Here is a 12,727-nt window from a genome sequence, read left to right as displayed (position 1 = left end):
AGTAAATTGACTTTTATGCTTAATTGTTCTGATATTTTATCATATAGGAGCAGAGCCGTCCATTTTTAAATCCAAGTTTGTGTGTTTGCGGCTCCACTACCAGCACTATGCGGAGGACGGATTCTTCCACACGTTCAGGATTCCTAGGACCAGACTCTTCAACAACATGATCATTGCTGTCAAAAACATGGAAGATGCTAGAGGTAGCACATGATGTATATGAAACTACATTTAAAAATCATGTTTACAGATTTAAATGGATGTACATTTTAGCTGGCATCTGTCTTTCATTGTTATCTAATTTTACATGTACATGTTTACTTTTTTTTGTTCAAACATTCAAAAATTTAAGTATCTTTGATATATCCCTCTCATGTTAATGGAGACATTGTAAGAAATATTGTTAAATTCCTTTTTGTTACAGAGAGTCTTAGAGCCATTCATCAGGCTTTTGCTGCTGCCCAAGAAATTTTGTCTTTAAAACTGGAACTTGAAACCAAGCCAAAATTAGACAGGTGAATGTCTGTTAAAATGCAAAGTTTCCTATTTAATTAAATGTAGCAATGATATTCTATCACTGACTTGTTCACAGACTTAATATCAGAATGCATGTACTGATAAATGATTTTTATAAGAAAACGTTATGATGCTGTTTTTTATGGTACAATATGAAGTGAACAGATTTGAAAAAAAAAATTGGTCTTTCAAACAGGAGGAAAACCAAGCCGCACCCTGAAGTCCAGAACATTTATGTAGAACAACAGGAGAAAACTCTGACCAACCTCCACGTACCTAGAGATTTATCCTCCGGGGAACTCAGTAAATTGTCAGGCAGAGCCTCACCCAAGTCAAGGTCACTCAGAAGTAGTCCAAGGTCAGTCAGTCCAGTGATGTCATCGCCAGTCAGCAGTCCAAGTCAACCAAGGAAGAATTTATTTCCAAACTTTGTAAACATTACCAAGAATGTAACCAAAAATGTAACCAAAAATATCAGCTCCGGAATAAAACTACCGAAGATTTCGCTGCCAAAACTTGACAGGAGAGGTGAAATGGCAAAGGATGCTAGGAATGAGGATGATGAAGCGGTGGAAGACAGAAGTCGAAACTCAGTAAGATGGTCTAGACTGAACTCACAAGGCAGTCATGATGACAGCGAGATTGAAATTAAAAACAGGCATTCGCAGGACTTTGATGACATGGTTTTGGTCTCTTGTGGAATCTTGGAAACTTCCAAAATGCCCAGCTCCGAATATCCTCCAGCAAAACAACCGGTCAATATTTCTATTGTGGAGGAAGAAAAAGTAGAAGGAGTGGACATGGAAAACTCAAATTTAGAAACTTCAAAAGAAAAAGTCGAAGGGTTGGACCCAGAAAACTCAAATTTAGAGACAGATTCCAAAAACCTCTCCAAGACCCTAAAAATACAAACTCCGGGGACCACAACCAGAAAAATGCACCGAATCTTTGATGCCATTCAGCAGGAGTTGGAGGCCATGATAGGAGAACGGGAATGCCACACACAGTTTATATTTTTATGAAGTTTATGCTGTTTAGGACATTATTCTCTTATTGCGGCACATACAGTTGAGACATAGACAAACTCAAGCTAACTTATTTACACCAAATTTTCCCCACTTTCTGTTTTCATTCCATCTGTGATATCCCTTTCTCTTATACGTCTGTATCACCATTTTATTTGTGTAGGGTATCTTAACTTATTGTACCCATATTTATTAATGACAACTCAACTTAGCAATACTGTATACAGGGAAATTTTCACCTCCATTTTATTTTTGCTCTTTTCGCCCATGTTTTAAGCAGGCGAATTTAAGACTGGGCAAATTCCAATGTCTCAATTTATCCTACTTAACAAAATTATGTCTGGTGGAATTCAAGACGGGGCAAAACTGTTTGCAAGTGTAGAGGGGCAAATATTACATGGGGGTGAAAATAACCCTCTATACAGTATTAATCTACCTGGAAGTAACTATAAAGAACAAGCTGTTAGTACATTCTGTTGGAATCAGTTCTATTTTTCCAACATCAGCTCTTCTAGTTTACAGAAACAACTCTAGTTTAACTCTGTTTGAGGACATTTAAAATTTTTCTGTGTTTTTCTGTACAGGCAAGTTTGAATACTAGTAATTTACACAACGAAATCACCTAGTTTCAAAATATTCACAACGAAATTTATCATAAAGCCTTCTCAACATATTTAAGTTGAACTTTAATTATTTTTGCTTGATTAACATAATTTTTTCTATACCTGAACTAAAAATCGTGGCAAGTATAGAAAATGTTAGTTAGGAGCTCTTCTTATCAGCTTGGATGCAATATGGAAAATAGCAAAATTGATATTTGCTAATCAAGTTCTATTTACATGACTTGTTAATTGCCTTTAAAACTTTTTTATGCTAGTGCATGTAGAATTTACAATGAATAAGACTCATTCTTGTGCAATAGAGTGGATTGATCAATTAAGTTACTGTTTGTAGGGAATATAACTATAATAATAGGTATAGGATAACTAAAAAGGCTGCATCTAGTATATACAGTATCTGTACTTTTGATATTTGATCTAAAAATTATAGCATCGTGTAAAACTGTCAATGTTTCCTAAACTTTAATTTAAGAAAATCAGAATTTAACCTTAGCTGTATGTTGTATCAGTTCAGTTGGAAATGTTTGTTACTTTATTTCAATTTATATCTTTAATTGTTGATACTTTGTAAGGTTGTGCTTTTATTTCAATGTTGAAGATGTATTGTACCTCATAGTGAGATTAAGAAATGTTGTACGTGTTCATTTCAAGTCTTAGGTGATATACTCATAAATGTAGTGGACATTTTGTTGTGAAATTGAAATTATAGTCACAAAATTATGCCTTTATTTTATATGTGAATTAATGCTTACCATGCAACAGCTTTACTACTTACCAGAGCTAGTCCTTTTTTAAAGCTCTCAAATCTTCCTCAAAAGTCACCTCAAGATTTGGAGTTGTCTTTCTTTGAATATAAGAGTTGCAGGGCTTTGGAAAACAGTTGCTCTCTTGATCTCAATGAGATATCTTGGCTTTACAAGCAAGAGAGCAGTATTTTTTTTTATTAAATTTATTCAGGTTTTTTATTTTTGTCTGCTGCAAAGCTGTGATGCTTTTATTCTTATTTCATATCATAATTAAGGCATTCCATTTTAATTGCTTTGCAATACCTGTGACCTACCCCCCCCCCCCTTTCACATTTTACACATATGTTATCTGTATAACCTTATTATACAGTTATGATATAATCATAAAAGGAAACAAAAATAATTATAGTACAGGTTTACCTTGTACAACAAAATAGATATACATCCACATTCTGGTGTTTTATTTATATTTCCTCTGTCCTTGTTATCTATGCATGCTTTGTTCTATGGTAGCTATCCGTATATGCATGCTTTATACCTCATAGCATGTCATTAAAATACTTCATGTGTGGGAAATATGTAATTATAAGCAATCTGATCTTGAGATGCTGAGATTTTTTTTTAAGGGAAAACTTGCAGATTTACAAATGACCCATGAATAACACTTTAATTAAATGGTTTTTCATCCGTAATAGGAAAGATTATACCAGACAACTACATGTTCTCAAAAACTTAGATAAATCAATGCACATGTTCTGGATTTCAGTATTTTTTAACAATATTTTATGACAATATTAAAGACAAAATGGGGATAAAAAAGTTCTAAATTTACTGAGCCATTAAAGACTTGCACAATCGATACAGAACTTTTATACATAATTTTATAAAGTTTGCTTAATCGGTTACATACCTTAAATATATCTGTTTGTGTGTATACTTTGATATATTGGATCCAATGCATGTAATTAATACCACACTTTGACACAAAAGCATATAAAATATGTAACTTGCGCATTAGATCTCGGTATTTATGAATTATTTGTCTTGCAGTAATATTTTGTAAAACATTGAACTGCATGTTGCATAATCCTTGCACTAATTGTAGGCTATATTTCTTTCAGTGCTATATATCCTACACATTTTTTGTTCGTTTGTCTTCAGAGTCAAGACATTCTGATACTGGGCTGGAATGATGCACAGCGAATTCATGATACTAGAACATGTTTCTTATAATGGCCCCCTTTATTCCATTTTATTGATGGCTTTCCTTTATATTAACATGTCTAGTCACACTGGGTTTTTTTAGTGGTGCTTTTTTTTATTATCTCAAAATGCAGTGCTGCCCTTTCATTGAAAGTTTTCTGCTTTTTTGCCTCTTGTTGATGTCAGTGTATTCATGAAATTGCAATAAATTTATAGCCTTGTATAAATATATCAGCAAAAAGTTCATTGAAAATTTTGAATGTTTTCTAGCACATTTGAAATGAAGATGTACAAAATCACATTGATTTATGATATTTATGTGTAGTACACCTGTAAAATATTATAATTGTATTAAACCATTACTCTTTTGATTCACAATATCAATTTTATTTAAATACATTATGCTTGTGTCAGATTGATAGAGTTATGCAGGCATCAACAAACTAATACCTCAGTGAAAATTGTTTTTTGCTCTTGTACAATGAAATAAGGTTTAATGTAAAGCCTTTCAAAGGTTGTGTATCTTAAGAAAATCTTGAGTTTTTTTTCAATTAATATTCTAAATGTAGTTGTTATATATTAAATAGGACAAAAAGAAACGGACACTTTGTTGGGGAGGTTTAGATGTTGCACCTATTAATTAATTGTTTCTTACTAATAACACACTTGTTTGTGTATAATGAAATTGCAATTGGTCAAATAAAATGAAAAAAAAAATCTACCGGAATTATTTTTGTTGATTATAACAGGCAAAGGACTGGAATGAACCTAAATATTCTGCCCTAATTCAACATGTTATCTCAAGTTCATTACGTTAAGTACCCAAACCTACACGATCTGGGAATGACTTTCAGCAAGAAGAAAAAAAAAAGGAATATTCAGCTATCTTCTGTTGCCTTGCCAAAACAATTGCATGAATTTGAACCCCTCCCCCAAATGACCTGATCCTACCTCTATACTCCTCAAACAAGGCTGTTGATATGCTATCACGTAAAAGTTGCTGGTTCCTACAGACCACGACATGGAATTTAAATTTTTTAACTTTTTTTTAAATTAGAGCAATTGGTACAAGATATCTTTCCTGTGTGTGTTGAGGCCCACTTAACAGTACTATGTAGGAGAGATATCTGATAAAGAATGTCTACGTTACAGCTGTGAACTGGACTGTAGTCTAGATTGACTGTACACTATTCCTGCTGGCAAAAGGAAAGGTGTTGCACAGGTTAACATAAGTAAAGAAGACAAAACAGAATCACCGTCAGAAATGACTTTATTGGAAGCCATGTTCAACAGTTAAAAAATAGGAAGTTGTACGTGTTACTGTTACAATTTAACTTACAAAGTATTAATTTCTCCAAGTAACACATTCACAGTGGTACACATACATTATTAATTTTTCTAATCGTATTAAAACTGTTCTTTATATTGTAAAAATAATGCACATGAAATTAATGCGTTTCTTAAATAAAGCAATGAGATTACTACTCTCGTGTTTGATGAATGAAATGGGCGTGTCTCTAAAACAAGTACATCTCTCCGTAATTTCTTTCCTATGTATTCTCAGAGTCAATATTAATAATTAAATATAACTGAGGTAGACGTGCAAGGACACAAAACAAAAGTTGTTCTTGAAATTAAAGAAAGGTCGAAAGAGGACATAAATTCCAGCCAAGTAAGAAAAGTTTTTCTTATCTGTTTGTAAGTGTAAAACTAGCAACAACAACAAAAGAACAAACAGACTCACTGCAAACTACATCAGACTTGTTGGCCTGAATCGTTAAAATCAAGAATCAAACAACAAGTATTTTCCTCATTAAATAAGATGAGTGGTCATTTTATCAAACCATACAATTAGACAGATTACTGTATAAAAGGGGGCAGTGCTTTAAGACAATTAACAGTTCTTTGCTTGCTGATTTAAAATTTGTATAAAAGTTAAATTCACTTCATATTGCTACGGCAACACCAAACATGCGTCTTTCAAAACAAAACAAATGCATGACGTACATCTAATTATAAGTATGACGTACATCTAACTATTACACTAAACCACTGTACAAACGATAAACAGAATTCTTACAGATCATACCTTCCATAGAATATTGCGTATTACGTATAGGCCAATGACAAGGACAAATAGATACATGATATCCAATCAGATCTACTCTAACATATGTCTCATAACCATCAGCAATTAATCAACTCACAAATTAGTTGAAAATGTCATTTTTGCTGTAAAGCAAAATATTTTGTAATGTTTCTTAAAGCATTATAACGAAAATGCCTTACTATACAAGTTTTAAAAAAGAAAGATATGCATGTATCAAACAAAATGCTTCTGAAATGTGATCAATAAATACATGTATATGCCATTCAACATAACATCACATACAAATGTACAAGTCGACTTAGAAAAACAATCACATTCAATGCGGTCCATGCACTATAGAAGTCTGTATCGTCTCTGCTTGTTCAGTCATTGTTGAGTGCGCAAGCCTGTCACAACCTTAGCTCTCTATGTCTGTGCTTTGAACGCTCACTACTTCAAAACTGACGCATTGAAGTCAACAGTGTTTTCAGGTCAAGTTTTTGACTGCCGAACACATTTTGAACTTCAAAAAACACAACACGCAACAAAAATTTATCTGTCCAAGTTGGCAGAAATCCATTTTTTTGTTCACACTTGCTTTGCCTGATTTGGCGGTTCTCGTGTACAATAAGATCTCACAAAGATTGACATACACATCACATTATGACATTGACAAGTAATCGGGGTTATGTGCATGAATTCAATTTACTGGCATTTCTTGCAACCACATTTTCGAATGACTGAGAGATTATGAATGTATGAATATCCATCTCTGCAATAAAGTCTGACTTTCCGCGTTTTAATTTTCCTGGGTTTACAGCAGTCCTTTCCGCATGATCCTTCACATCGTCGGAATTTAATCCTGGTCCGGGACGTACATTTTGTAACTGGATGAGTATACCTGCTTCGGAAAATTTTTTGCTTACATGTCGGCACTGCAAAACAAAGATATGTGAAATGTACAACAAATAAACAATTTACAATTGGCAAAACAATAATTTACATGCAGCAATGAGAAGCCCAGCTCTTTTTTTTGGACAAATTACAGTTAAATCCACACTTTGCAAAATATGCCCTTTTTCTGATGTCACCTCAAAGGCCAAACAAGAAAACCATTATACATTTGAGTGTTTCTATTCTTTTATATTGTTTCCCTTTTCAATGTATGTATCGAATGACCCAGTAACAAATATCAAAACTTACTGAGCTACAGTAAAAATCCTATGCAGGTTTTTTTTTACCCCTAAAATGCCTGCCAAGGGACATAATCCCCTTGTGGAAAAGTCAAAAATAAAATACTCTTAGGAAAAAAGTTTTTTTGAGATTATCAAGCTTCAAACCATTAAATTTGTCCTTTACACCATCTGATTTAGACAGATTAAGCTTCATTTTCATCACATATACATGTATTATCACCAAGTACTAACCTTTGTCACAGTATTTCCCTGAGTATCCTCTCTTACATTTACACCGATAACCTCCCTTCTTCTTCCTTAGTTTACACTGTCCATGCTTACACTTGTTATTTTCACAAGGGTCAACTTTACAGCCTGGCATAATCTTATGATTGGATTTAGAAACACTAAAATCCAGTTGTTTTCCATTTACATAGACTCCTTGGAAGCAACCTGCAAGGAATGGTTTAAGAGGTACAGAGATCATTCACAAACTGTTCTGAATGGAAGCCAACAATCAAAAAATGTTACATGAATGTTAAAAAAATGATGTACTCACCCTTAAAACTAGTCTGGCTTCTAATTTGGAATTTTTTGTGAGCCTCTGCACTTTTGTCAGATGACAGTCCCCCAATGTACACGTCATCCTTGACATCTAGATACTCGCTCTCCCCCATGTTAACTACCGATCGGGACACCCCCCCGTCCACTCGCATGGTGAAGTTACGATGATGAACAATTAGCTCCACCGTGTGGAGACGGTCGTCGTTCACGGTCACGTAACTAAAAATGTAGCTGTACATGGTGGACAGTGGAGACTTCCCGGTGAAGAAACTAACTCCGATTCGTCCGCGGAACAGTTCCACAGCCAGATGCTGGTCGGCGCCGACATAGAATATAACGCCAGAGTCTGAGTTTGTCTTCATGTTCATGGTGATGTTGACCTGGGACTGGAAGTCAATCTGTGGCATCTGAATGTAGGAATCATCCGCAATGAAGGAAATGCTACTCAACTTCTCACACTTCTTGCCAGAGAAGCCTAAAAATTCAAAGTTTTGGTCAGGGTAAAAACAGAAAATGAACGTATGGGAAAAGTCAGTATGTGTTCATATGGAAAAGTCAGTATGTGTTTGCAACTTTAATTATAGGAATAAATGTAAATACTAGAGTTATACATAATTGCAAAGCTATTTCTGTTTTCTGGCTTGCTCTTAGCATTTCAAAGATACAAGTATATAATTGGGTATTTCTCCATAAAATATTTTGATAATATATGAGAGAGAGTATATGATGCTCTGTCTTATTAGAATTAAGTATAATGAATAACAAGGTACTTTTTCATGCTTTGAAAGTACATTAATAATTGTATTGGAAAGCATGCTGATACGATATATAGTTGTGTAAAAGAAGAGCAAAGAGAAATAGCGATGAAATACATGTATATATAAATGAAAAGAGAAGAGGATAGCTGAAGTTAGTACCTGGAGCACACTGGCACATGTAGTGTGATCCCCCTTTGGGTACATAGCAAACTCCGTTATTTTGACAGGCATGAGATTGGCAGAGACTGTTATAAGAGAATTGAGTGTTAACAGCCAGAGGGGCTATTTCACAGAAGCGTCCGGAGAATCCCCGGGGACAGTAGCAGGTATAGTCTCCCAGCCCGTCCACGCACCGACCACCATTCAGGCAGGAGTGAGACTTACAGTCGTCCAGGTTCAGCGTACAATTCTTCCCCGAGTAGCCCGTTGTACACTTGCAGCTGAAATGTTCAAAGAAAAATTCCAATTATTAATCACAGTACCATTTTCAACACTGATAGGTTTTATTTCATAAAAAAAAATTATTAAGGAATTTAAGGGTCCTCCACACCTTTGGAAAAGCCTAAACTATATTCCCATTCCCTAAAGATGTGGAATTCTGGCATACCGTTTCATTCGGTGGGTTTTATTTCAGTTAAACAAATCATGAAGGAATTTTAGATAATGTTTTTCTTTTTTAGAGAATGCTGCATCCATTATCAACGTTATGTATAAAATTTAAAAATGTAATTGGTATAATTCTTGCGCTGATAAAGTTATTATCTTTTTTATTTTCAAAAATTTGAAACTGACATCTTTAGTCATAGATTATTTAAGGTAACAGATAACTTTAGCAGTTGACTTATAAACTTTAGTTAGGGCTGTCAATTAATGATGCTAAACAGTGCTTAGGTGACTTCACTTAGATACTGCGAAAGATATCCTCATTAAAAAATTAAATGCCTGTTGATAACAAATTGCATAATAGAGATAAAAGGAGCAGACATAATGTTCCCTAATTCGACCATGAGATATCTTACTTCCAACAAAAACCTTCATTTTTTTTTAACATCTACTATACTACAGATTTGTCTATTGTTTACCTGTAATCTGTGTCCAGATTAACGCAAGTTCCACCATTCTGACAAAAGTTGTAATTTCCGACACAGTATCGGATTTTCTGTTGACACATCTTGCCTGCAAAGAAAAGTCAAATATTTGATATGGAAGGGCAGCATCATATCTCATCCACACTACTGCATGCAATCAAGTTTTCATTACTTTAACATTATTGAACTGCACAATCTCTCAAAAATTTGTACATGGACAATTCATCATGTAAATTGCATCTGGTTACAGTTTTTGTACACTAATCAGATAACTTCATTAATTCGTTTGGATTACAAAACAGCAATCATACAAATGTTGTTCACCCTACAACACCTATGCATCAGCTGCACTGAACATTTTCAAATGTCAGATTACTGCAGGTAATTGTACAGAGAAACAACAGAGTGGACTGCCATACCTGTGTAACCTGGACCACATTGACAGGTGTAACCCTCTACAAGGTCAATGCAGGAACCATTGTTCATACAGGCATGGCCTTTACAGTCGTCAATGTTTGTTTCACATCGGTCACCCTGGAACCCATTGTTACACTTGCATCTGAAAGAAAAATTTACCAAAATATCAGTAGAACTCTAAGACTGGTTACTAGTATGCAAAAGTAAAGAAATAGACAAACTACCATAAATACAGTCGACTGTACTGGTCACTAGTATGTTAAAGTTAAAAAAACTAAAGGAAAATAGACTGCTTACCTGAATCTTCCGTGGTCCAGAACTTCACAAGCACCATTAAGACACGGATTGATGAAGCAGGCGTTGATTTCGTTCTCACACTTGTCTCCGTGGAATCCTGCCGGACATTCACAGGTGTAGTTCTTGAAGTCGATGCCCTTACAGGTAGCTCCGTTCTGGCAGGGCTGTCTCTGACAAGCATTACATTTTCCCATCACCTCCGGATCAGGGGGTCCTTAAATAATCCACATCAATACTTTCCAGTTAACTCCATACATTATTCATCATTACAATTTTCTCCCTCATACAAAACAATGTACAGAGAAACCTTTCTTTAAATTCATTAAAATGAATAATTCAACCAACACCACCCCCCCCCCCCCCCAAAAAAAAAATAATAATGTAAAGAGCTTGCTCAAGATTAACTAAACTAGCAGCTTTTTCAAATCTATGCATCTCCGAATGTCTATCAAACCAAATGTAACTACAGGAACCAATCATTTAATCAGAAGCTGAATTTCAACTAAGGTTTTTCATTGACCCTGTCACAGTGATAGTTGACTCACCATTACACACAAAGAGAGAGGACTGTGTAGTCAGCAGGAGCTTGTTGAGCATGGAGGCGGGGCCTACACAGGAAGCGATGCCGGACTCCACGTAGTCCTTCTTGATCCAGTCCGAGAGCCACTTCAGGTTACAGTCACAGTATAGCTGGTTACCTCCCAGGGCCCTAAGGGGACACACAAGTAAAATGAATATAAAGGGCTATATAGGGAAACAGTTACATGTATACAGATTATATCGACCATAAACCTTCCAGAATATTTATAAATATGTCTTATAGCCTTTTTTTCTGTGGGTGCAAATATTTGCATTTTTATTTAAAATACTTTTTCTTGAACTTGTTAAAGGGAAAATATAAAGCAAATTTCCTGCAGTTGATTTTTTTGTACATTTTTTAAGATGAGACAGCAAAATTTAGCAAGATCAACACCACAGAAATTAATTTTTTAGTATAATATTGAATGCATTCAACTTACAAGTGAGTTAATGAAGTGAGATCCTTAAAAGCTCCATACGGTATAGAAGAAATATTGTTTCCATGTAATGATCTGTAAATAGAAGGAAACAAATAAACAACTGATTGAAAACAAATTACAAACATTGAACAAGATCAAATTTGGAGATAACTGAGTACTTACAAAATTCTTAGTTTATGAAGTCCTGAAAAGCTAGTAGGTGCCATGCACTCCAACTGGTTATAACTTAAAATTCTGAAAGAGAAATCAATCATTAGAAATACATAACCACAAGGATAAAACTGTAGAGTTGCAAACTTCATTTCGATCCAACAAATCATACTTACAATGTGGCTAAATTCGTGAAATTAGAGAATATATGATCAGGCAGTGTCACCAGGTTGTTGTTGCTCAAGTCTCTACAAAGAAACACATAAAAAATAGATAACTCAACGCTCCAGGAAGTTGTTTCCTAAATCATAGGGGAGGTGTTGGAAAGAAGCAAATGGCAGTTTTTAGCAATTTGTATAGAGTCAACTTACAATCTTTGAAGCTTTGTTAGGCGTCCAATTTCAGAGGGAAGACTTCTAATATTATTGACATCCAAATACCTGTATAAATTTAAAATATAAATATGTGAAACAGGATGCCTCTAGTTGTAGACATACCAAAAAAAGCATCTTATTTTGCAGACCTCTAATAAAGTCAGAAAAGATACGCAGGTGACCTTGAATTTTTCTGTACCAGAATATGAATTCTCTTTGGTTTATATATGAAATTTATAGTCAAGTTAAGGTCAATATGCATAACAAACGATGGAAGGCCCAACCAAATCAGGAGCAATAGCTGCACTCTGTATCTCTGAATTATACGATTCTAGTTTGGGGCTCCTTAGAGTGTGTGACTTAGTTAACAGGTTTCAACTTTCAGTAACCTTTTGAGTTAACAGTGTAAAAGTTGTGTTTTAACAGTAAGCTTGTGACTTACAGTTCAGTGGTGTCATCTGGGATGAGGGCGGGGACCTCGTTAAGTTCCTTTCTGCTACACCTGACTACAGTGCCTGTACAGGTACACTTAGGAGGGCAGTAAGCTCGGGGGTCACAGCTCCCCACTGCAGCTGAAACAGTCAAAAATACAAAGTACATAAAAACTCATCTACATTAATAACGATCTAAAGTAACAGAAGTCATAAAACAAAAAAAAATTGTTTACATCATGTAAATCTAGGGCA

General features: G+C 34.8%; 2 protein-coding genes across 5 annotated transcripts in view; one reads left to right on the top strand and one right to left on the bottom strand.

Moving 5' to 3' along the window:
- LOC105332899 (phosphatidylinositide phosphatase SAC2) overlaps positions 1-1,744 on the top strand; it is a 66,256-nt gene extending 64,512 nt beyond the window's left edge. The window contains exons 17-19 of the mRNA XM_066068842.1: positions 48-203; positions 425-515; positions 713-1,744. Coding sequence (XP_065924914.1) covers positions 48-203; positions 425-515; positions 713-1,538 — 1,073 coding nt within the window. The 3' untranslated portion in view covers positions 1,539-1,744. The remainder of the gene's footprint in view (positions 1-47; positions 204-424; positions 516-712) is intronic.
- Positions 1,745-5,362: 3,618 nt separating this feature from the next.
- The window catches only part of LOC105332900 (slit homolog 2 protein), a 40,361-nt gene continuing 32,996 nt past the window's right edge, over positions 5,363-12,727 (bottom strand). For 3 of the 4 annotated variants that reach the window (XM_011435634.4, XM_011435635.4, XM_011435636.4), the window contains 13 exons: positions 12,484-12,613; positions 12,039-12,107; positions 11,844-11,915; positions 11,680-11,751; positions 11,518-11,589; positions 11,044-11,207; positions 10,499-10,712; positions 10,204-10,343; positions 9,779-9,872; positions 8,856-9,136; positions 7,934-8,413; positions 7,627-7,827; positions 5,363-7,134 (listed from right to left, as the gene is read on the bottom strand). In XM_011435634.4, coding sequence (XP_011433936.3) covers positions 6,905-7,134; positions 7,627-7,827; positions 7,934-8,413; positions 8,856-9,136; positions 9,779-9,872; positions 10,204-10,343; positions 10,499-10,712; positions 11,044-11,207; positions 11,518-11,589; positions 11,680-11,751; positions 11,844-11,915; positions 12,039-12,107; positions 12,484-12,613 — 2,219 coding nt within the window. In that variant the 3' untranslated portion in view covers positions 5,363-6,904. The remainder of the gene's footprint in view (positions 7,135-7,626; positions 7,828-7,933; positions 8,414-8,855; positions 9,137-9,778; positions 9,873-10,203; positions 10,344-10,498; positions 10,713-11,043; positions 11,208-11,517; positions 11,590-11,679; positions 11,752-11,843; positions 11,916-12,038; positions 12,108-12,483; positions 12,614-12,727) is intronic. The other variant, XM_020069173.3, reaches the window with a different exon arrangement.

This window comes from Magallana gigas, chromosome 8, assembly GCF_963853765.1.
Source record: "Magallana gigas chromosome 8, xbMagGiga1.1, whole genome shotgun sequence".
Classification (NCBI taxonomy): domain Eukaryota; kingdom Metazoa; phylum Mollusca; class Bivalvia; order Ostreida; family Ostreidae; genus Magallana; species Magallana gigas.
This window is presented reverse-complemented; position numbering and strand designations above follow the sequence as displayed.